Here is a 21526-nt window from a genome sequence, read left to right as displayed (position 1 = left end):
GTTCTTAGCTAATTTTGATTTGTACATGATATACTTGGAACATTTGCTATCGGTAGCTACCATTTAACAAGAACAGGTACCATTTACTTTTGTCTTAGCACTTCATAAGGAAAACACTGATTAATCACTACAACAGAGTTATTTCTATTAAATGTTGTATAGTTCAAAATGCTACTTTGTTGGTACTGATGAACTCCAAACTAAAGGCCTCTTATAATAGATACCTCATTCCGAGCAGGATGTTTTATTTGCCTATAAATAAAGTTAATTCCAAATCCTGATGTATTACATCTGAAACGCTGACTGGGTGCGTTCTAGCAAAGAATAACTTGAAATATTACAGTTTGCTGTAGCTAATCGTTTATTACCTCAAGGCAAAGGGAAGCAGTGTTCGTGTACAGGCCAAAATGTCTGTAGAGAAGTAGGAAACTGACAGGAAAGGTCTTCGAGATTTCTTCCTGAGGCCTTTGAAAGGAAGGCCAAGGCAAAAAGAAGAAACAGCAGCATCCTCTTGTCACATGAGATCATTTTCAACACCTTTTAAAATGCATGTTGTCACATTTGCAAACCCAAAGTACTGCAATAAAGCAATATTAAAGCATTATAACCATCAAACAACCATGCTTTGGAAATGAGGGGGGGGGGGACTTTTCCTGCAACTACCTAAACAAAACTCTGCTCCTAATCTAGGAAAATTACCAAATTATTTGTCCATTGCCACTTAGTTTTATCGTTTGCCAGTAAGTGCTCTGCTGCCTCCATTTCTGTGTGAAAATAGCTCATCAGCATCTCTAATAACCAGCAAGAGCTTTACCATATATTATTATCAGAAACGCCATTGCAGTAGACTTTCATACCAATAAATTTATTTTGAAATTAATAAGGGAAAGTAGTACAGAGACAATGCTTGAGATGGGCTAATAAGCGTGCCCATGAGAGTTTCCTTTTGGAGCACTAAATGAAAGCTTTTGCATTGCTAAAAGGCTACAAAAGTTGCTTAGGTAATAAGATTCTCTCTTATCAGTAAAAATGAAAGGGGGATGGACTGCATAGCTCAAAAGATTGGTAATCAGATTACAAAGTCTTTCACTTCTAGGTCACTGATTCAGCTCTGCCCCCTGTTTAGTAGTGACGAAGAGCTGCTCCCAGCTGATGGCTTTTCAGTGGCCTTTGTTAAATACATCAGTTGTCTCTGTCCAGTGACTAGTGGAGCCAGAATTAGCACACATGTTGACATTTTCAGTTGAGAAAATTTCTTTAAATGAGATGAAATGACCTCCTCATGTATAGAAATATTTCCTTCAGAAAGTGGATAGAGAACATTGATGGGACTATGAGAATGAATTTGCTGTCAGTATTTACCCTGTATCTGGCTTTTTAAGGTTAAAGAGACTTTCTGCAGTACTTGTTTCTCAGTTTCTAAGAGTCCAGCTTTAAAATTAGATAACTAAAGTGATTCTTAAATTGACCCAAGATGTAATTTTATCATCTTCTTTCCACATTGCAATTATTTTGTTATCTTTAATATGCTTTCTGTTATTCATAAATGCTTCAGCATATACATGTTATAAGTAAAGTTAAAATGAGTATACTTAAAGGTTTGAACAATTATTGAGTAATAGATTATACATGCCTGATACTGTCCAATCCTCTACCACATAACACCAAATTTGCTATTAGTCTGTGAAACTGCTGCAAGTAAAATCTTCCTGGTCAAACCAATAATTTGTTCCTTTTACTTTTGTACAAGGCAGCAAGAGGTTAGAAGCTGGATAAGGGGAGTGTTTAAGGCAAAAGAATGAGCAAAAGAATGATTGGTTGTAAGAGCTAATAGGTCAGCATTGGAGGAAATGAGAAGTGTTTCCTTCAGAGACAGATGCGGAACAAGTTGGAAACTTTCTCAGCAGCATGTGGATATTCAGGAGTGGATTTGATTGGAAGGAAATATTAACTGATAATCAAGTTTGTGTCTGGGCCAAATACACAAACTGGACAAAGGATCTGCAGACAACTCTTTTAAGTTGTTACGTATACATATAATTTCTTAAAATGAACTAAGGAAGAAACAAAGGTCAATCAATCTGATAAATCTGTGATCAAGAGACGTATCTTGCAGACCCTCCAAGTGTCCCTAGTGTCCCTATTTTCTAGAGATGTCCCAGATTTAGAGAAGCCGTCCCAGTTTCTTATTTGATCCTGGAATGTCCCCCTTTTCCCTATTTTCATTGGAGAACATTGGAGAAATGTTGGAGGGTATGGGGTTAGCCAATGCCCGAGCCATCTGAAGGCAATCCAGTGTAGGAAAGGGATTTTTTAAAATGTGTAATGTTTTATTATGTTTTTATGTACAGTGGTGCCCCGCAAGACGAATGCCTTGCAAGACGGAAAACCCGCTAGACGAAAGGGTTTTCCGTTTTTCAATGCGCTTCACAGGACGAATTTCCCTATGGGCTTGCTTCGCAAGACGGAAATGTCTTGCGAGTCTTGAGATTTTTTTCCACTCCCCCCCCTTTTTCTAAGCCGCTAAGCCTTTAATAGCCTTTTAGCAGCTAAGCCGCTAAGCCTTTAATAGCCGCTAATAGCGCTAATCCACTAAGCCGCTAATAGGGTTGCTTCGCAAGACGAAAAAACTGCTAGACGAAGATACTCGCGGAACGGATTAATTTCGTCTTGCGAGGCACCACTGTATGTTGAAAGCTTCCCAGAGTCAGATATATGGGGTATAAATAATAAAATTATCATCCTGGAATGGGACATCCTTATTTTCATTGGAGAAATATTGGAGGGTATGATTTGTGTGTTAGTTACAGGCATACGTATATACAGAACTAGATATTTTATTGCTCTTAAAAAGTGTTGTTCCTAGATCTCCTTAGATGAAGTAAGCCACTTTTTTATTGTTCAAACTTTCCCTTGGCCAGAAAATGTTTAGCAACTGTAATTACTGTAGACTATAAAGATTAAGGTACCTCTGACCGTTAGGTCCAGTCGCGGGCGACTCTACGGTTTCATGCTCATCTCACTCTATAGGCTGAGGGAGCCAGCATGACTAAGCTGTTTCTGGCGAACCAGAGTAGCGCATGGAAACGCCGTTTACCTTCCCACCAGAGCGGTACCTATTTATCTACTTGCACTTTGACGTGCTTTCAAACTGCTAGGTGGGCAGGAGCTAGGACCGAACAACGGGAGCTCACCCCGTCATGGGCATTCAAGCTGCCGACCTTCCAATCGGCAAGTCCTAGGCTCTGTGGTTTAGAGCACAGCGCCACCTGCGTCCCTTTCACTGTAGACTAGATAGATCTTAAGTCAGGGGCAGACTTTGGTCTTTCAGATTTCAGCAGCACCCTGTGCAAGGCCAAAATTCAATCTGCTTTCTAGAAAGAAGCTAGGAAGCAAAATATTTTAGCCAGCAAATGAACTCAGACCTGCAACTGAAGATGATTTGTTTCAACATGAGGAATTAGAAAATATCTCGGTTCTAAAGAACTGCTATTTCCCCCTTCTCTTTAGTGCCCTTTATTCTGTCAGATTTTCTAGTCGCTAGAATCTCCATAGGTTGCCCAGGTAGGCCCAGCAGCAGTCAATCAGGTCAGAGGAAAACTATGTACTTTTCAAATTAATATAGTGTAGACTTAATTATCCCAGATGCTTTGGTTATCTCTCCCACCACCACCAAACACACACGCAGCAATCTAATAAACGGGGGGTGGGGTGGAATATGGAGGTTTAGGGATAGGAGATTATTATGAAAAGTGCTGAAAATAATGCCATTATATATTTTTTACATTTTACATTTATAATACTGCATATAGTGTTGGTTTTCCCCAGTCACCTGAAAAAGTTCTAGAGCTGAAAATGATATAGAAAAAGGCAACTACAATGATAAGTGCATTGGTGCACATTATTACAAGGGTAATTTGTTTTTTGTTTAAGTTTAGTTTTTGATTTAGTGAAAAAGACAGTTACACAAACATGTTCGAGATTTTCAAAATCAGGAATAGTATAGAGTATGGGAAGACTGGATAGAACCTCCCCAACCCCTGCTAATATTATTAATATTCACATTGATCCAGTGAAGTTATAAGAGCTTCTTTTTTTTTTGCAAGAGACAAAATAAACTAGTTATACACAATTAGTTTAAATGAGTTGTATACAATGGCTATACAAATTGAAGGTGACTTGTGCAACCATTCTTTTGCTTCCCTTCCTATCCCCTTTCTCCCCCCAAATCCTCTCCTGAGGGCTGCAGGGCTAGGGGAGATACAGGCTGCATTTGGCTGAAGGAATAACCCAAGTCAGGCCAAGGCATTTTGGACTGCCTGAGCTTTGCTCAAACAAACTTCATTCATACCATTTTGGGTGGTTCTAGAGAGGTTTGGGGAGAAGGGACGCGGGTGGCGCTGTGGGTTAAACTACAGAGCCTAGGACTTGCCGATCAGAAGGTCAGTGGTTTGAATCCCCACGATGGGGTGAGCTCCCATTGCTCGGTCCCTGCTCCTGCCAACCTAGCAGTTCGAAAGCACATCAAGTGCAAGTAGATAAATTGGTACTGCTCTGGCGGGAAGGTAAATGGCGTTTCCTTGCGCTGCTCTGGTTCGCCAGAAGCGGCTTACTCATGCTGGCCACATGACCCGGAAGTTGTACACCGGCTCCCCCGGCCAATAAAGCGAGATGAGTGCCGCAACCCCAGAGTCGGTCACGACTGGACCTAATGGTCAGGGGTCCCTTTACCTTTACCTTTAGAGAGGTTTGGGAGGAAGCAAATGGGTTGCAGAGAGGAGAGGAAGAGGTACTAGTTGCTCAAGCTGTCTACTCACACAAGCAGTGACTCAAGTCCTAAAAAAATAGAAAAGTTTGTGCAGTGTAAATCTAGCAATCATTATTAGCCATGCAAGCTAAATACAATTTCCATGTTCATAGGCAACATGCCTCAGAGGACAAGAGCCAGATAATAGGAAAAGCTATTGTTTCAGTCTTCTGTGATATTCCAAGAGATATTTGGCTGTCCATTGCATAAAGCTGATCTAGGCATAAGTAGGACTAGATTCATGTTACTCATTTTTTAAAGCTATTTACTTCTGGGATTTAAAAATAAAAATACAGTGGTGCCCCACAAGATGAATGCCTCGCAAGACGAAAAACACACTAGACGAAAGGGTTTTACGGTTTTTGAGCTGCTTTGCAAGACGAATTTCCCTATGGGCTTGCTTCGCAAGACGAAAACGTCTTGCGTTTTTTGCAAGTTTGTTTCCTTTTTCTTAACACCGTTAATACAGTTGCGACTTGACTTCGAGGAGCAACTCATAGAGCACGGTGTGGTAGCCTTTTTTGAGGTTTTTGGTGATTTTTGAAGCTTTTCCAAAACTTTTCCGACACTGTGCTTCGCAAGACGAAAAATTCGCTAGATGAAAAAACTCACGGAACGAATTAATTTCGTCTTGCGAGGCACCACTGTAAAAATGAGGAATGAAATGCTGCTGCTTCGTGATTTTTCATGTTATCTCATTCTGGATAAGTAAGGACTGCTTTTGACAAATAGCTTTGATTAGAAATTTGTAAAATAATGAGAATGCTCAAGCTCTACAGCTGTCTTGAAATGTTGTGTCTCTGCTAAGCAATTCCGCTTAGGACTTTACACAGTGTTTTGCAGAAGCCCAAGGCATGTATATAATCATTGGTCACTCATTACATCAACCAAGTCATCAGAGCTTCTCTATCCTTCTTAAAGGCCTTCAAGTATTGTATGCTTGTGCCCAATAGTAGTACTGGTGAACATGGGAATTGCTGACATCTTGTGGTCTTATTCCATATTTCCAGTGTATGGCAGATCATTGGAACTTAGTTACAATGAACCTTAGCTGAGTTTGGGCCCTTAAGTATTAAATCTTATTATTGCCAATCTTAAAGGGCCCCAACATAGTTAAAGTTAGTTCTGACTACAGTTGCATTGATTTCAACTGGAATTAGTTACAATTAACTTTCTTTGCATTGAGGCTCTCATCTATGAATCGTAAAGAAACAATGTCTTTCCAAATGATATTTTAGTTAAAGATATGGAATTAGGTTGTGTCACAGGTATCCTGCATCTAAAGTGATTTATATCACCTTAGTTTAGTTTCAGCTATATCTTCTGTAAATAAATCTCATTTGGGTATTTTCTACATTACAAGCAAATATTTTAAGACACAATCTTCTGGCATTCTTTCCTTGGTTATTTCTATATTGAAGACTCCTCTCTTTTATTTTCCAGGATGTCAGTCAAATACAGGGAAGGTTTTTTTTTTTTTTAAGAGTGTACTTCTTCCTAACTGCTGGCCTAGTGAAAAGTGTGCTCTCATTGAGTTCCTTTTAAGCCTTCAGCCATCACAAACATTTTTAAACAGAACTCTCTCTCTCTCTCTCTCTCTCTCTCTCACACACACACACACACACACACATACTTTGGTTGGGTTGATGTATTTATCAGTAGGGAGATTCAGCTCTATAATTAAGGCATGTTGAATACTTTGTTAAAACATTTATTCAGAATCATCATAAAACAGTGTTTCTCAAACTTGGGTCTCCAGCAGTTGTTGGACTACAATCCCCATCATCCCTGGCTAGCAGGACCAGTGGTCGGGAATGATGGGAGTTGTAGTCTAACATCAGCTGGAGACCCGAGTTTGAAAAACACTGTCATCAATAGATGTCCTATCACTCTGGTTTGGTCTAGAAGATTTCTTGTGATGGGGAACGGTACAAGCTGTCCAAATTTCAGACTTACAACACTTTACGTATGAGAGGTAGACAATATTTATTTTGTGCCATGCATACACAGTGGCAGGTACCACTCTAACTTGGCTCTCCTTGAGTCCTGCAGCTTGTTAGAGATGGTATTAGGGCTACAGTAGAGGGCTAACCTGTCATATTTGTTAGGAGAAAGGCTTACATGAGAATGTGTAAAGGAAATCTTGCAAAGCTGTAACACTCAGCTTTGGGGGAGCTCGCTAGGACTTGGTTTACAAATCTGGGGGTTTCACATGTCCTTTGTTTCCAAGGCTCAGGAGTTTATCTGAGCTGTGCCCTATTCAAACACTCCTGAGAGCTATGCTCAAATAACTACCATATTTTTCGCTCTATAACACGCACCCGACCATAACACGCACATAGTTTTTAGAGGAGGACAATCCATAGGCATGCCACCCGTTGGCATTCCCTCCATAACACGCACAGACATTTCCCCTTACTTTTTAGGAGGAAAAAAGTGAGTGTTATGGTGCAAAAAATACGGTACATAGTTTTCTGGAGCCTTAAAAATCAACTAGTGTTATTTTTTCTGTTTTCGCACAGCTGCATATCTGATCTGTGGTTAAGATTTGAAGGGCAATGGAAAACGTACTGAAAAATTGGTGCTTTTCAACAATTTAAAAGAGTAGATGCACAAGAGACTGCCAACTTATGAGCCAGGAAAATATTCTCAGAAAACAGTTCTTGAAGAGTTCTCTGAGGAAAGCTTGTAAATTCTAAATCCTTTCAAATTGAGCTGAAGTGTTATATGCAAAAGGAGCTTCCCAATGTCATCAGACTGCCCAGTGTTGGGGGAAAAAACCTTGTACTAGATGAACCTTTCATCTGATCCAACAAGACAGTCCTCAAATTAATGACGAAAAGAACCATGAATTTGGTCATCTTTTAAGCAAGGGCGACTACAATCACTTAGTTCTGACTGTACCAGTAACTAGTAATCCAGGAAAAGCATTACACATTGTTAGTACATGACCCATGTGTTCCCATCCAGAGAAGATGTGTGTTTAAAAATAAATCCAACAGATGTTTGCTTCTAAACTCAGCTAATCATCACAAATATATAGCCAGGTACATTGATTCTGTAAACTCACCCTTTGTATATAATCACAAAGATTCTGGTTTAGATAAATGGGCCACTGCTCTGATATGACATGAAAATACCTATGTTCACATTACATTATAGTGATGGTATTTGTGTCTTCTTTAGCTAAGGGTTTAAAGTATAGTCGAACTCAATAAAATATAGTAATTTTAAAATGCTGAGTTAGCCATAACAGCAAATTCAATGAACATTAAGTTGTACCCAATGAAAAAGAGCAAAACAAAGATGTTTAGTACCATTTTACCCAATACATAGGTTATATATACTCATTCTTTCAACAAATGTTTCTTCTCTTATTTTTTTATTTTGTTTTCTAATACTGTGTTCTCTGTTGTACACTATTATCATTTGAAAATTTCTTTTTCTGATTATTCATAAATCACAGTTTAAGAACATAGAATAGGACTGGTTAGCACATAATGTTAAACTATGGCTTGTTTAAAGAAATGTAACTGTAGCTTGTTTCTGTGAGTAAACTTGACTCTGGGTACCAGCAAAACAAGATCATAAACAATAGTTTGAAGTCCCTTTGTGAATATTGGCTTTCCTTTACTGTGGTTTATCATTTTTATGTCATAAATTTATTTTATTTCATAAAATTTATATACTGCTTGATTGTAGAAACCCTCAAAGCTGTTGCCCATCCCTTCTTTAAATTCTAGAACCGATTCCTGTGAAAAGCAAAAAGACTTGAGTAGTTTGGCGAGCTTAAAGTTAGACGCATTTGCACTTTAAGACTTTTTGGATTTGTGTTTTCTACAGATGATTCAACGAGAGGCAGAAGTAAAGAATAAAGTTACTGCTGTGGCATTGACGGACTCAGTTCACAACGTGTGGCATCAAGAAGCTGGCAAAACTATTCGAGAGTGGATGCGAGAGGTGAGGCTCGATTCTGGTGTGTGTGCTGGCAAACCTAATCTTTTCCAGTTTTATTAGGCTCATTGAAATTTACCCTGTGGTCTGAACATAGTCTGATTTCCTTTCATTTATGTAATAAGTATGTAACTATATTTGGATCCTCAAATCCTATGAGCAGAACTCTATTGTTTCCTGCTTGCAGAAGAAGGGGAAGGTGATTTTTGATGGATCCCCTAGGCCCTGCTAAAACATGTGCCCCTTCTCCAAAATAAATACGTACTGGAGCAGGCTTCCTCAAACTCAGCCCTACAGATGTTTTGAGACTACAATTCTCATCATCCCTGACCACTGGTCCTGCTAGCTAGGGATCATGGGAGTTGTAGGCCAAAAACATCTGGAGAGACGAGTTTGAGGAAGCCTGCTCTGGAGGATTGAGGAATACTACAGAATAATAAGGGGACATCAGATGCAGAACAAAGTGGGAAAATCTTCTCCCCCTTTTTTCTCCAGCAGAAGTCCCCACTGGATGAAATACCACTTGTGGAAGGTCAAGTCAGGATCCAAGTCCTCTTTATGCTTTACCCCATTTACCGGTTGCATCCAGAGCAGTGTCAACCCAGTGTATGACTGTTATGAAAAAGGCAACAGAACCACGATGAATATGTTCTGCCTTCACTGTCAAAGGCAGTATGCTTCTGAATACCATTGTCGAAACAGCTGAAGGGAAGATTGCTGTGCTTAGGTCCTACTTGTGTGTATCCCACAGGCATCTGATTGACCACTATGAGAACTGGATGCTGGACTAAATGGGCCATTAGCTTGCTCCAGCAGGCTCTTCTTATGCTCACTTCATGAGGGACCAATGCCTGTCACAGTGGTATGGACACTCCTAAAGAAGCCGGCCCTAGATCTGTTTGCTTAGACTAACTACCACCAGTTACAAATGCCCACTTTCAAGATAAGGTGGTAGAGAGGGTTGCAGAAGGTCAACTGCCAGAATTCTTGGATCATATGGATTACATAGATCAGTTACAATTTGTTTAGCCCTGGCCATGAGGCTAAATTGGCCTTGGTCTCCCTGGTGGGTGACCTCTGCTGAGAACAGGACAAGGAACCTTGCTCCTTCTTAATCTCTCTGTGGCTTTTCATACAATTGATGTTGGTATCATCCTGGATTGGAGCACTGTGTTATAGCGCTTCCAGTGCTACTGATGAGGCCAAGTCCAGAAAATTATCATTGGGAGAGAACTTCTTGACCCCATGGCAGTTATCTTTATGGGTCTCTTCAAGGCACTATTTTCTCCACAATGCTGTTTAACCCCTATGTGAAGCTATTGGTCATTTTCATCTATCTAGAAAAGCTTGCTGAAACAAAAATGTATCCAATTGTTTATAGAAAGTACAGATAGTGGGCATCTGCCGTATCTCAGCAGTGATGCTGATCCACAAAATAGGGGCAAGTCACACTGAGGTGGGAAACCTTAAAACTAGTGTAAGATATGGTGCAGCAGGGCTGCTTATTGAGTGGGAATTGATGAAAAATGCCAACGCCTTATGTAAATGGAGAAGCTATTTAGGATTTCAGCCAATGTCAGCTAGTTGGCCCAGTACTATTAATCAGGATTCAATGTTAGAGTTTATTTCGTAAAATATTATTTGTAACCTTAATGTTTCTGATTTAACCATTTAGTTTTACAGACCATGGCAAGGACAGAGAATTGTCTAGGATAAAGGCTGACAACTCAAACCTGAAATACTTACACACAAAAAGAAAGAAAAAACCCCAAACCTCTAAAGCCTTTTTTAGAAAATCCAAAGTTGCTTTATGAGAACTCAGAACATTAAATACACGCCATAAGGAAATATATATATATTAAATTTAAGTCTCCCATTTTGAATCTGATAACTAATTGTTCTCTGAATACATTTAAACATGACATGTTCATTATCTTTTATTTCATTCTCAGAAAGTGGATCTTAAAGAATAAGAATAATGGCTAGTGAATTAAAATATGGATGGGATGTTAAAGAATCTCATATAAGTAGTATTTTTACACTGTGAAATTCAGGTGATTGTTACTAAAACTATATCTTGTCACCTGGGTATATTTTTACTTCACTGGGCTTAGATCTAGTGGTAGAATGAATAATAATTAAAATCTTCTCTCAATTGCTTTGTGTATGTAGTGCTAATTGCTGTCATTGAAATAATTAATAGTTAAAATAGCAATTCTTCATTTCATCTATCTACCCTATATCATGAGCTGCCTATTTTTAGTGCCAATAGAAGTCATAATTTTTGAATTTATTAGGCACTGTGATGACTGATAAAACAAATCTTCCACTTTCATATCTTTACTTTGCATTTGAGAATACTTAGTTCTTACAGGCAAGTGGCACATTGTATATAAAACTAGTTAATTGTCTTCAAATCTTCTGTATTATCTCAAATTCTCTGATGTAACGTTCTATCAGTAATAATATTAATTTTACCTATATCAAATGAATATAATACTTCATAAAAATTCCACTACTTTTGTAATTTACTACTGTGCTACAGTTCCACAATCAGCTGTTAATTAAAAACTGGCATGCAAATTATAAAATGTGCATCTTAAAGCCTTTGTGAAATATAGAAATATTGCCATCTTAACATTTTAGTGAAAAGATAACAAACACACTAGCCAGTTATATTTTTAACTGTTTTCATGGGTTTTTCACACAGTTCAATGGTTTCACTGATCTACTGTTTCTTACAAAAATCTGCCATGCTTTGTGAACTTCACTTTCTAATCTCATACAGCAACCCTTCCTTTATGTTCTTCCTGCTCTCCCTGGTCCCAGAACAGTAGGGTTGCCTTGACAAATCTATTCAAAAGCCATTCCTCTGCCTTTATTGGTGGGGATTGGAGTCTTTGAAATTCTCTCCTCACTGCAACACAGCTGACATCTTCTTCCAGACAGAATGAATTAAGGAACTACAATAAGACACTTGATCTACCAGTCAAGGATCTTTCCACAGTGAGGACGGATTCCATGGTGCACAACTAGGGCAGCAAGCATCTAAAAATATACAATACATGCTTGTTTGCAAGGAAGAACAATCGGCCATTTTGAAACAATGATTAATGGGATTTTTAAATAAAATTCTTCAATAAAAATATTTACACATTTGTTTGGGTGTATGTTACAAAGGTATTTCCATGTTTTAATGTAGCTATTTGATTTTTTTTAAAGTGAAATGAAAATTCTTAACATTTTAACAAAAGCTTTTGTAGATAGTTCTTCTACAGAAAAAAATTTGTGAATAAAATATTTAATGAAATAATGATTTGCCCATTTTATAAATATGTTTAATATGCAAATTTTGCAATTAAGTTGTAAAGTAAAGCAACTGGGTTATTCTTATTTTGATTCTGATTATGAATTCTGTGTTCCTGTGAACCGCCCTGAGATCTACTGGTATAGGGTGGGATAAAAATTTAATAATAATAATAATAATAATAATAATAATAATAATAATAATAGCAGAATATAACAGATACTGTTTAGCCAAAGATGTGGATTAGAAAACAAAATGTAAAAATAAATGTACTGTATTTCCATAAAGAGAAACTTTTACATTTAGCCTATCAGTACTATACTAATATGTGAACAAAGTTTTCTTTAATGCATTTCCTTACATGCAGCTTTACAGCCACTCTCTGACTATTACATATGCAAATGAGAGAAATGTTCATTAATTAATAGTCAATTAATTAAGCTGTTGGCAGCTTTGCGGGGCAGAGCCTGTCCTCCGCCACAGCAGCTGCAGCATTGGGAGGTTTCCTGCCAGAGGGAAGAGTCCCTGGTCTCTCCCTCTGGTTGGATAGATTGAGTTAGCCTACCTGCCAGATTGGACCAATGGTAGGCAGTCTCACTTTGGGAGGTGGGTCTGACTGGGTCCACAGAGAACTCCACTCATGTCCACTCCCCCAGGGATCAAAAATGAGCGTGTCTCATATCTGGCTCACTGCATTGCCTTTTTTTGCATCTCCCTCCCACCCTCCCTATTGTTGTGCTTGTTTCTACCCCAGGATGATAGCTACTTCTTGTTGAGCTTCAGCTCACAAACTGCAGTTGTCACCTTACTCTGGCATTGCAATCCCTATTCTTAAAATCTGGCAGTTATGGATACATAAAGTTCTGAATAAATGCTCTTATTCAAATTTGTCTCCCTTCAATTTCAGAACTGCTGTAATTGGGTGTCAAGTTCAGATCCTCTAGATACATCAGTAGAGTCCATGTTACCTGACTGTCCACGTGTCTCTGCAGGTATGCAAACTCTGAACCAGAAGTGAAACTTAAAAGTTTGTATTCCCACACCATTAGCCTTCAAGATTTTAATGTGGGAACAGAACAGTGAGATCCTAGCACTTTTGTTGATTGGTTGAAGGCATACTAACTGAGGATTACCTGTCTGCAATTCCTTTCAGAGATAAAAGCATATTTAATATATTGTCAGGAAGTATTTTTCTCATCCCAGGGCATTAAACCTTTCCATTGTATCCTGCCTGTACTTGTCTTTTCTCACCCATTGCTGTGGGATGCTGCAGTATTTGAAGGTCACCCGAACGTCTCTGTAACATTCCTAGACATACCGTGCTTCTTTCTAGAAAACATAGAACACCATAAAATAAAATGCTCCTTTTAACCCCACCTCTAAATTCCAGGAGGAACCAGAAGTGGAGCAGGATCTGCATACAATTCAGCAAGGTGGTAGCAAGGGTTAACTCTCACTTCATTAATGAAGTGCAAATTGCTAAGGATTAGAATACAATTACTCCCAAGCAGCTGAGTTCACACTTCATCTGAAGGTGGATTGCTGGACTGGTAAACTGCAAGTGTGAATTAGTTCTATGTCTCTTGAGCTGCAAGAAATCATTATTACTATTGGGGGTGCAAGGAATTCTAGTTGGAATTTCTGCAGCTCCCCTTTTGGATACTTTCTTATACTGTGACTGAATGTTAGGCCTCATAAAGGGGCGTTGCTATACGGAAGGTCTGGCCTTTTCTATGGAAGTGGAATCTGAATCCTTTTGTCACTTAATGTTAGCTACTGCTATCAACTAATTTGATCATATTAATAGGGAAAGAGATACAACTGATTTGCCTTTATTTCTTCAGACTTGTACTTTACAAACACACAAAGAAAAAACGATGTGCTTGTAACACACCTTTAGTTAATCGTTGTGGACACAGCAGCCAATGGCAGCCACTAGACCTGGTGGGGTGGCTAGGAGGTTGCAATGGCATGGTCAGTGGGCATGAAGCCAATGGGAGCATGGCCAAACTGTTCTGGTCTCCTCCCTTTTTTTCCTTTTTTTTGATCTTCCAAAAATACTGTGGACACCTAAGAATTGCATTTTTATAAATATTGTTGCATGCCACCCCAGTCTCTGAGCAGTGCAAGATTCCAGGAGTTCCAGGCACCATTCCTTCAGAATAAGGGACAGTGGAGACTATGGTGTCTTTAGGATACACAATTTATTTACATATATATACAACCTCAACATATAACAGAGGAGCTCACAGCATCAACACCCCAAGAGAGTCTTTCATCTCCCACAGCCGCAGTCTTGGATTCCAACAGAAATCAGGCATGGCTCTGTCAGCTGCCTAGCCTGCAGATTCCATCTTCTAGCCCACATAACTCAACTCACAACTCTGGCCTTTGTATTTCTAACGACCAGCAAATTGTGGGAGGGGGGACCACCCATTTGTCATCTGACACAGAGCTACTTCCTTTGTTACCTCAACTGCCTATACTTAGAGGGCCATTACCTCACCATGAAGCCAGCCTTGCTATTCCAAGAATTGGATCCATGCAGTCCTGCTAAGCTGTGTGTGGGGAAGCTTGGCTCTCCAGAAGTTGCTGAACTACAACTCCCAGCAGCCCCAGCAAGTATGGCCTGAATGGGTTTCTAGCTCAGCAACATCTGGAGGGCAAAAACTTACACACAACTGCACTAAGTCAGAGTTTTGTTTTGTTTTATTTATTTATTAAATTTGTATACCACCCATCACTCAAAGAGCACAGGGCAGTTCACAACATAAAAATTCAAACTGAGAACACAAAAGACATAATAAAACAAAAACAAACCAAAAACACCTCCCACAAGTTTGCTTAAAAGGCCATAGAATGTTAATCAGCCAAAGGCCTGGTTATAGAGAAACATTTTCGCCTGGCACCTAAAGATATGTAATGAAGGCACCAGCCAAAACTCCCTGGGGAGACCATTCCACAAACAGGAAGCCACCGCAGAAAGGCCCATTATCATGTTGCCATCCTCCGGACCCCTTGTAGAGGAGGCACATTAAGAAGGGCCTCAGTAATGATTGCAGGGTCTGGATTGGTTCACCTGGGGAGAGGCAATGCTTGAGGCATTGCTCCTCCTCTACTTAACAATGGCTCAGCACTTTAGGGACCTCACAGAGTTAATAGCCTGGGAGGGTGGGGAGCTGGGCCCCCTCTTTTCTTCTCAACCCTATACTGCATATAGCACCAGTGTCTCACAACAAATGTAACTGAAGAACCTAAAGAAAGAGACAATGTATGTGTTGTTGAAAACGAGGGGAAATTATTATTCTTTTAAAGAAGAAAAGGAGTGTGTGGCAGCCCCCGGTATTTAAAGAGCCCCCACCCTTGTTATATCATTAGAACCAGAACTTAAACCTATGAAATTAGAAAAAAAACAAAAAAGATCAATGTTTGGTCCACATCCTAGGTACCGCACCCTCACTAAAGGAGACCGTATGGATGATTCACTAAATGATTGTAGGATGACGTGTGTACTTGAGCTTATGGCCTCAAATTCTCTTTATCTTAAATGCTGCTTTATTACAAAAATGACGACTAGACTGCTGATCCTAAACTGAATAGTTAGTTGCCCAACCACCCAGTGGAGTAGCTTCATGCTCCAGCACCGGGGGGGGGGTGGAGAGCAGGCCGGGGTGGGGCTGGTGTGCATTGCAGGGGCGTGGCGCGCAGCCCCTAGGGGCATGACGCATGTTCTGGGGGTGTGGCACGCCACCTGTGGGGGCATGGCGCCCAGCAGGGGCAGCCGCGATGGCACCCCACAGGGATCACGCTGCCAGAGGTGGTGCGCTCCCCCCCCACCCCTCTTCCTCTGCCAGTGCAACCACCCCCTCCAGAACCCCCTGCTCTCAACTGACTCTCATTCAAACTCCCTTTCAAATCCCCATCCAATCATCACTCACCACCAGAATTCCACAATCTCTCTTTCCCCCTCCCTCCTTAACATTCCCATAACAATTCTGATACAGTTACCTTAATAACCCTATTACATTCAATATTTCATACACACTGCTCCCTATAACCATACTGTTAGAAGCACTTGAGCTTCCCATTCCTGGTTCCTAGGAAATGGGAGTAAGCAAACTGTAGGTTCTCTGTCCCTGTTCTAAAAACCAGATGTCTTCCCTCAAATGATCCTGGGAATTGTAATTTGTTAGGGGTTCTAGGGATTGTAGGTCTGTGAGAGGGAAGCTACAATGACACGAATCATTTCGGGGGAAGTCGTGCTTTAAATGCGCATTAGATGCTCTTTAAAACATAGCATCATAGAACTGTAGAGTTGGAAGGTACCCCCAAGGTCATCTAGTCCAACCCCCTGCAATAAAGGAATCTCAACTAGATGATCCATGGCCAATGGCCATCCAATCACTGCTTAAAAAACCCAAAGGAAGGAGAGTCACTGCTTCAGGCCCTAAGGGCCTCTGGAGCAGGAGAAAACAAGCTTTCTCCATCTTCCATGTGACAGCCCTTTAGACTTTAGTTATTGAAAAGGCTGCATGGTGTGGATCTCATATCAGTGTTATGAGAGTGTAAGCAACACATTTCTCTCTCCCCTTTCTCCACACCATGCAGAATTGCAATGGTAACCAGAAGGCTGGAGTTTGCATTGCCGGGCGTTGGACTAGATGACCCTTGGGATATCTTCCAGCCCTGCCATGCTATGATTATATCAAGCAGCTAAAGGAACAAAAAGATGCTTTTGAAACATTTGGGAATCATAGGAACACTCTCTCTCCCCCAGTGGCTTCCAGCAAGACTTTGTATCTTCCTTAGGAGAGAGCCAGGCCAGAACAAGGGGGGAAAGCCTCAGAGATCAGGTAGGTGGAAATGCCAATTGAGTGCCCTACACTATAGGAATGCTTCCTTCCTGTGTTCCCCGCCCTCATGCGCCAGACTGGTATTAGCATGGCTGGAAGCCAGGCACCTGCTGATTCCTCCATTTTCCTTTCCCCAACATATACTTTGTTCTAGCCAAATCCCTGAAGAGACATGACGACCCTCAGGTACTGGGGCAGAGGGAAGGAAGTGCCTTTCAGAAGCATTGCTCCTTCCAACAGGAGGCTGAGCATAGCCATCACAGCTAGTTGCTTTTGATAGGCCTCTCCTCCATGCAATTGTCTAGCCCTCTTTGAAAACCATCATATCCAAGATGCTCTTGTGGTGCCGGGGTTGGCAAGGTTTACCTCGCCTGGGCCGGTTCACTCCCGCAGAGATCGCTCCATGGGCTGGATCGCGTCTGTGCAGACATGATTTCTGATGCCGCAGAAGCGAGTCCCTGCTCCATGCTGTGCCAGTTTAGTGCAGCGCGTGGGAACTCACCGAGTGGGTGGCTCGGTTTGGGGGCAGCTCGTGGGCAGTTAAATGACCCCCATGGGCTGCTTGTGGCCCATGGGCTGCAGGTTGCCGACCCCTGTTGTGGTGCATCTGATTCTCCTATGCTTCCTTGCTCCTGCAAGGAGATGACTATTGTGAGATCCTTTGGTTAACATCTATCTGGGCTGGGAAATATTAAAGAATCAGAGGACTGGTGCGCTTCCCTTGAAGCACAACTGATCAAGGTAGGCAGATCTGTTAACATCTTGATAAAGATGCTCAAACGACAAAGAATGCTATTACACCCTGCAAGCTTCTCAGGAAAAAGCTCCCAAGCTGATGGAGAAGAGAGCAGTTAAGTGGTCAGTGGGGCTCCAGGTTGCCATTTCTGGCATTTCTGCCATTTCCACAGCCCTTCCAAGTTGCCCAAGAAACTGTTGTCACAACAGTTTTTTCCTTGCACCTCCTTCCCATGATCCCACAAGGGGCCTTCTCAGACATATGCTGTGTCTGAAACAGCAGACCCCACCAAACCAAGTAATCAAGGACTCAGTCAGAAAAGGAGTGTGCGCAGTCATACCAGAAATAAGCCAAATAACTAAACAGGTACTAGAAGTCATCCCAGAACTGGCCCTACTGAACATCTTCCAAGATAACAATGCCCACTCACACTATAAAGAGCTCATAACCCACCAATGGCATACGATTCAATATGGCTAACTGAACCCGACAACCCCCCTCACCCACCCACACACAAACAAATCCCACTGCAGCCAGCCAGAGACGATCAACCACACCCTAGGCCACCACAACTTCTCTCACCACCAAGGAAACATAACAAGCAAATAGAGAACTTCCCCAAGTGACGCTGACAGAAAACCCCCAAGCATTCACTAAATAAAAGAACTTAAGCTTTGCCGCCTCCCGTCCCCCCCCCCCCCGAGACTGTTCCCTCTCCTCCTTTTACAGGCACATACAAACACACTCTTGAGAGCTGAACCGAAACAGGTTGGCACAGTATATTTGTTGCACTGCAGCCTGTTGTACCCCCATAACAGCAGGTTCATGTATGGAAAAATGCTTTCAAATACATGTCAGTTTCAGTGGCTAGGGACAAATGATGAACCTGAGGAAAGAAGCAGTTTCTATAGGATGAAGAGCTCCAGATAGTTACCAATTGATGTTTGGATTTAAAAGTTACATTGAAAGTTTAAATGTGTTTGTTTTATTTTGTGGATGTGGCCTTTTTATTAGTAAAAAGTAATACAAGTTATTAAGGTCCAGATATATTTGTATCGGGTTACATTCAAGGTCACCCTGGTTTCTCTTTAATTTGTTCAGGAAGAAAAGCAAGATATGTCTAAGGAGAAAATACTGTCTTGCCACTTGGAAATTTGTAGTTGTTATGATCTATTTTTTTTCCCTGAGCCACAAAGTGTGTTCTAGTTTATGGAGAACTTTGGAATTTTACTTTGTTTTTTATTTTCATTTGTTAAATGTGCCGAAACTACAGATATGAGGAACATGAGTAGAAGTCAAAAGCAATTTAATTGAAATGAGTCAATATGATTTTTTGATTTTTTTTTTTGTACAACACTGGCTATGTAGTTTCCTCTAGTAATTGAAGTCTCCACCTTTAAATAACTGGTTCAACTTAAATACCATTTAAAAAAATAATGAAGGAGCAACTATCAGTTGCAAAAGATTATCTTAGAAATGTGAACTATTGTAAACCTATGCAGTGGTGCATACCCAAATCTACAGGCAGCTTAAAACAACAGCTCTAAGAGGTTTAAATTGCTACATTAATTTCATTTAATGCTCTGTGTATGCCTTTGTGGATATGTGATCTGGCACTTTTCCTGATTTAGAAAATGTGTTCTGAGTCTGTGATGTGCATCTTGTGAAAGGTGAACTTAGCTGAGGGAAACTATATGCATGATGACTGCAGAGTTCTTTTGCACTGTCCATTGATACTGCATTATGCTTATCCATATTTTGAACATGCATGCATATACTGTTTTTCTAGAAAAAGAGGTGCCAGAGCTCACCATGAACACCTCCATTGTTTTCTAATAATGGCAATGGTTCCCAGGTGCCGGAGCTGAGTCCCTCAGAGTTCCTATGGAAAAAAGCCCTGTCTCTGCTCCCTTTTTCCTGGCACTAGAGGGGGAGCGCAACCCATTTCCCTGCACTGCGCACAAGCCAAGGGGGCACTGTCTGCCCGGTTTTGGGAAGGAGGTATAAGGGCTCTGACAGGGTTCTAGAGCCCTTCCACCTCCTTTCCAAAGCTGGGAAAGTGCTAACAAGGCTTTGTGAAGGGGGCAGCACTTTCATGCCTCCTTCCCAAAGCCACTGCCGCCTCAACCCCAGGAGCCACTTCCTGTTCTCCACCCTGCCAGAGCCACCAAAAAAGCCTAGCAGGCCAAATGTGGCCCATGAGCTGCATGTTGGCGCATCCTGGTCTAAAGTCGGGAACATTGATCCCAACCCATTATATTTTTCTTAAAGTAATCAAGAATACAGACTTTGAATTGTGAATCAAAGTTAATCTGGATATGCAAAATTCAAAAACTGTTATGAGATGTAAAGAAAAATCCACTAGAAAGATTCAAGAAGAAAATATAGCTTTATTATACATATATATATGTATAATATAGCTTTATTATACATATATATATGTATAATTATATATATATAATGTCTGCTGAATAAGAGCAAAAATTTATTATACATATATATATGTATTTATTATATATATGTATTTATATATACATTTATACATATATGTATGTATTTATTATTATTAAAAATTTATTATACATATATAATATGTATAAAGAAGAGCAAAAATTTAGCCACATTTTATATGAACTAGAATAGTGGGGGGAATTTGACTTTTATGAGAACCAGGAAGGGTGTTTTTAAAAAATATATATATCTGCAGTGAAGAGCAGCATGTGATACCTTTAGAACCATTAGTAATCATTTGATTTCTTTGTCTTATGACAACCAAGAAATCCAATAGTAAATTAACTTGATAACTAATATAAAATGATGAAAAATGATACTCTAAAACTATCAAAATTAAATTATCAGTTTTATCTCATTAATATTTACTTGCAAGCATTTTGATCAGAACAACCTGTAAACTTGTTTGCTCCAATTTAATTCTGCACCACAGAGCCACATACAAGAAGTTATGTTGTCATGCAAAATTAGAGGTAATGTCACAAGTTGCCTTATCTCTTTGTTTTAATTATGTAAGTCTGTAATCAGATAGACACAAACAAGTTCCAGAAAAAGTGAGCCATGAGTGAAATGTGGTACATCATAGATTAAAATGGCTATCATTTGCTTATTAGATAGCACAAGAATTCTCCCCTTGTACTAAAGAACAAGCCACAAAATCCCTCACTGCATTTGGATCTGTTTTAATGGCAGCTCAAGACAGGACTGAATGGTTATTACAGTGGTACCTCGGGTTACATGCGCTTCAGGTTACATATGCTTCAGGTTACAGACTCTGCTAACCCAGAAATAGTGCTTCAGGTTAAGAACTTTGTTTCAGGATGAGAACAGAAATCGTGCTACGGCGGCAGCAGGAGGCCCCATTAGCTAAGGTGGTGCTTCAGGTTAAGAACAGTTTCAGGTTAAGAACGGACCTCCGGAACGAATTAAGTACTTAACCCGAGGTACCACTGTATTTAAATTACACACATCCTTAATTGATGTGGGCTGGGGAGACCTACTGAGATTCAAAAATGTATCAGGAGGAGATTGGAGGGAGGAAATAGAAGATCATGACTGGATAGTACTCCAGAACAAACCGTTAGTAACTGTTAATAATGCTTCAAACCAAATAAGAGATTCAGTTTTGAAACTTGCCCATAGGTGGTATATAAGCCCAGTGCGATTGTCCAGCTGGTGAGGATATGCTGAGCAAGGTACTACTTACTACTCTATGTGGTGGTCCTGCCCTCTGGCTTGTGTAGTCTGGGATTTAATTTTTGATGAAATACAAAAGGTTATAAAGCAGCCCATGGACAGATACTGGTATCCAAAATTCTAGTACCTGGCATTTATGGAAAAACTGACACACCAACTCT

The 21526-nt window shown here is 40.3% G+C and overlaps 1 protein-coding gene across 6 annotated transcripts in view; it reads left to right on the top strand.

Moving 5' to 3' along the window:
* Positions 1-21526, top strand: part of ARB2A (ARB2 cotranscriptional regulator A) — a 213125-nt gene that overhangs the window by 132507 nt on the left and 59092 nt on the right. For 5 of the 6 annotated variants that reach the window (XM_082191366.1, XM_082191369.1, XM_082191365.1 and 2 more), the window contains 2 exons: positions 8651-8767; positions 12976-13060. In XM_082191366.1, coding sequence (XP_082047492.1) covers positions 8651-8767; positions 12976-13060 — 202 coding nt within the window. Of the gene's footprint in view, positions 1-8650; positions 8768-12975; positions 13061-16845; positions 16922-21526 lie in introns of all 6 variants that reach the window. The other variant, XM_082191367.1, reaches the window with a different exon arrangement.

Source organism: Podarcis vaucheri (assembly GCF_965113315.1).
Source record: "Podarcis vaucheri genome assembly, chromosome: 11".
In the NCBI taxonomy this organism is placed as follows: domain Eukaryota; kingdom Metazoa; phylum Chordata; class Lepidosauria; order Squamata; family Lacertidae; genus Podarcis; species Podarcis vaucheri.
This window is presented reverse-complemented; position numbering and strand designations above follow the sequence as displayed.